The sequence below is a fragment of the Setaria italica genome, chromosome I, assembly GCF_000263155.2.
Source record: "Setaria italica strain Yugu1 chromosome I, Setaria_italica_v2.0, whole genome shotgun sequence".
NCBI lineage: Eukaryota > Viridiplantae > Streptophyta > Magnoliopsida > Poales > Poaceae > Setaria > Setaria italica.
The window spans coordinates 11,086,876-11,089,855 of record NC_028450.1 but is presented as its reverse complement, the minus strand read 5'-3'; the positions used below and the strand labels follow the sequence as shown (position 1 = coordinate 11,089,855).

Below are 2,980 nucleotides of genomic sequence, written 5' to 3'. Positions count from 1 at the left end.
TCCTTCCTTGTCAGCTCCAATCGAGCAAGCACGGCAGCCACCTCCTCCTCTCATGCCCTCTCCTCCGCCTCCTAGAGGTGCGCATGGAGCGCCGCGGCCGGGGCTCCACGGGGTCCGTGAGCCACGCCGGCGGATGAGCTGCGGGGTCGACCGCGGAGGGGAGCCTGCGACGCCGGCTGCTTCTCGTCGGCATCGACACCGAGTGGCGCGTCGTCCCCATGGAGAACGGCCGCCCCAAGAACCAGATGGCCGTCCTGCAGCTCTGCGTGGGCCGGAGGAGGCGGCGGCTGGCGCGGAGGCCGCGGGGGCGAGCGGGGCCGGCCGGAGGCGGCGGGGCCGGGCGGGGCCGGGCGCGGAGGCGGTGGGCGAGCGGAGGTCGCGGGGGCGTGCGGGGCCGACCAGAGGCGGCGGGGGCGGGCGCGTAGGCGGCGGGGGCGGGTGTGGAGGCGGCGGGGCCGGGCGGGGCCGGTGGCGGCGGCGGCGTTCGGGCGAAGGAGCGGGGAGAGAGAGAGAAACTGAGGGGAGGAGAGAGAGGGGAGGGGGGCAGTGGGGGAAAGTGGTCTTGGGGGACCACTTTTTAGTCCATTTAGTCCATTTTAGCTACCCCTAAGTGACTAAATGATTAGTGGGGGGCTAAAGTTTAGCCCACAAGATTTAGCCCACCTGTTTGGGAAGTTTGGGGGCTAAAATAGACTAAAGTGGGGGTGCTATAGTTTAACACCCCTCTCCCCAAACACCCCCTAAGAAAAGAAGTTGTAGTGTATGAGTATGAGATGTGAGTTACAATAAGTAGTAAAACGTGAGCGAGGTGAGCACCAACAATAAATGATATAATTGTCTAATTGCATGGATTCTGAATTATCAAAATGGAATTGGTCAGAAAGATCTAGCAGCTTAGTCCAACATGCCTGCTGTCGTGCTGTACATACAGGCTTATTCAAAGAAACGATCATGACACGGGACTCATAATTCGTTGGACAAAAGTTCCATGAACAAAGCACAACGGGCTCTATTACTGCTCTCACTGTCCAGTCCACAGATGCTTCTAATTAACTCGTGTATTAAAACATGGTTTCTGTCGTAGTACAAGCAAATGACGTAAATGAAACAATAAATCAATAATTATTCCCAAAATTCATATATATGATCATATAAGAGCAAAACCAAAGCACAAGACCAATACAAATAAGTTGAAACTGGAATTCGCATTACGCAGGAAAGGGAATTTGCTATCAAACTATGGTTGCCTATTGGCAATAATGCAACTAAACGATTCTCCCTTGATCACAAATGTTTTTCTTCAGCCTCTTCGATCATCACTCATCAGTACTGCGCCAGGCCGCACTCGACCGGCTCCTGGCCGTTGATCCACCGCTTGGGGTCGGCGCAGTAGTCGTAGATCCTGTAGTTGCCCTGCACCCACTGCATCTTCCCCACCTGCGTGGCGTTCAGGCTGCAGTAGTAGCGCCCCGCGTCACCGAACGCCGCTGCGCAGCCGGCGACGCAGCTGCCGCCGCCGTAGCACTCGCAGACGTCGAGGTCGATGCCGTGGTAGCTGGCGACGAAGGGCGCCTTGGACCAGTCGGCCTTGACGCGGCCGCCCTGCGTGGCCCAGTCCTCCGCCGCCCAGATGCTGGAGTAGGCGTACATGGGCTGGCTCGTCGGGAACGCCACGCCGTGGCTCGCCTCGTAGTTGCGGAACGCACGGATGGGGACGCCGTCGATGTACCAACTGCAAGTAGAAACATGACTTGGTTGATCAATCACCAATTAATTGTTGCTCGAAGCGATCGAGTAATGTTGCATTTGATCAATCGATTACGAACACGATCATGCAGGGAGCCCAGGAGATGGTGTAGTTGTGGTAGCCGGCGGTGGGGTCGAACCAGGGCTTGAACTGCATCTCCTTGTTGCCGACGCCGGCGGCGTAGACGTTGGTGTGGATGGTGTAGGGCTGCCCGGTCACGTTGCCCAGGAACTCGTAGTCGATCTCGTCGTGGTTGTCGCCGAGCGACGACATCTGCACGGAAATGGAAAGGGAAGCAACTAAACCTTGGTGGACTTTGATACATTTCAGAATGAACACCGTGCTTGAACGCAGATCAGATCGCTCGATGTGGATTGGTTTAATTTCTCTCACTCACGTAGTAGGTTGTGACGGTGCCGGCGGAGTCGCCGGGGACAAGCTGGATCATGGTGGACACGGTGCCGTAGACGAACTGCTTCTTCGACCGGATCATCGAGCCTGCATGTACATGCAGTGATCAATTGTTTGCACAAGTGATCGATCAACATAGTCTTGATCAGACGATTGATCTTGACATCAAAAGCTTAAACCCAGTAGTAACACTATTAGCAAGCGATGGATCGATTAGATTATTTTAACCTGACGAGTTGCTGACGAGGGCGAGGGAGAGCCTGTTGCCATCATCGTAGGCCCAGCAGTTCTGGGGCTCCCAAGTCGCGTCGCACTCCTCGTAGAAGTTGCCGCCGGCTGCGAGGCCAACAAGCGCAGATGCCAAGATCAACGCAAGCAATGCCGCTCCTTGCTTTCCCATGACCATTCTAGAGGATGCTCTCGAGCGAGACTTTCTTGAGCTCGCTCTCAGGTCTCAGCTCAGCCAAGCAAATCTACGGAGGATTGTGTCTCTAGCTGCCTTTTTTTTCCTTCCCTCCTATGACTCGACTCCGACGCAGAGACGAACGGACGAGACACATTTATATACAACCTCGAGAAAGACATACAAGTCTTTTATTCTTTTTTTTTTGAGGAAACAAGTCTTATTCTTGTCAAAATGATGGCCTTGACTAGTTTATTTTGTAGCCGTTGAACCATGTAGGCCACATAAAATCAAACCATCTTTCGAATTAAAGTTGTCATGCACGCACGTAGCAGGAGAGGAAGCATCGATGGAGCCGTGTGGAATGATCGATCAGGAGAAAAGGCAAAGCTGAGAGTGTCATGGACACGTAGTCGCGA

General features: G+C 54.6%; 1 protein-coding gene across 1 annotated transcript; it reads right to left on the bottom strand.

Annotated features, from left to right (window-relative positions):
* Positions 1-1,103: 1,103 nt before the first annotated feature.
* LOC101770321 (probable xyloglucan endotransglucosylase/hydrolase protein 12) lies at positions 1,104-2,686 on the bottom strand. Its single transcript, XM_004952176.3, has 4 exons — positions 2,387-2,686; positions 2,145-2,245; positions 1,827-2,020; positions 1,104-1,732 (listed from the first exon to the last, which is right to left on the bottom strand). The coding sequence occupies exons 1-4, from the start codon at positions 2,562-2,564 to the stop codon at positions 1,324-1,326; spliced, it is 882 nt and encodes a 293-aa protein (XP_004952233.1). The 5' UTR covers positions 2,565-2,686; the 3' UTR covers positions 1,104-1,323.
* Positions 2,687-2,980: the final 294 nt, after the last annotated feature.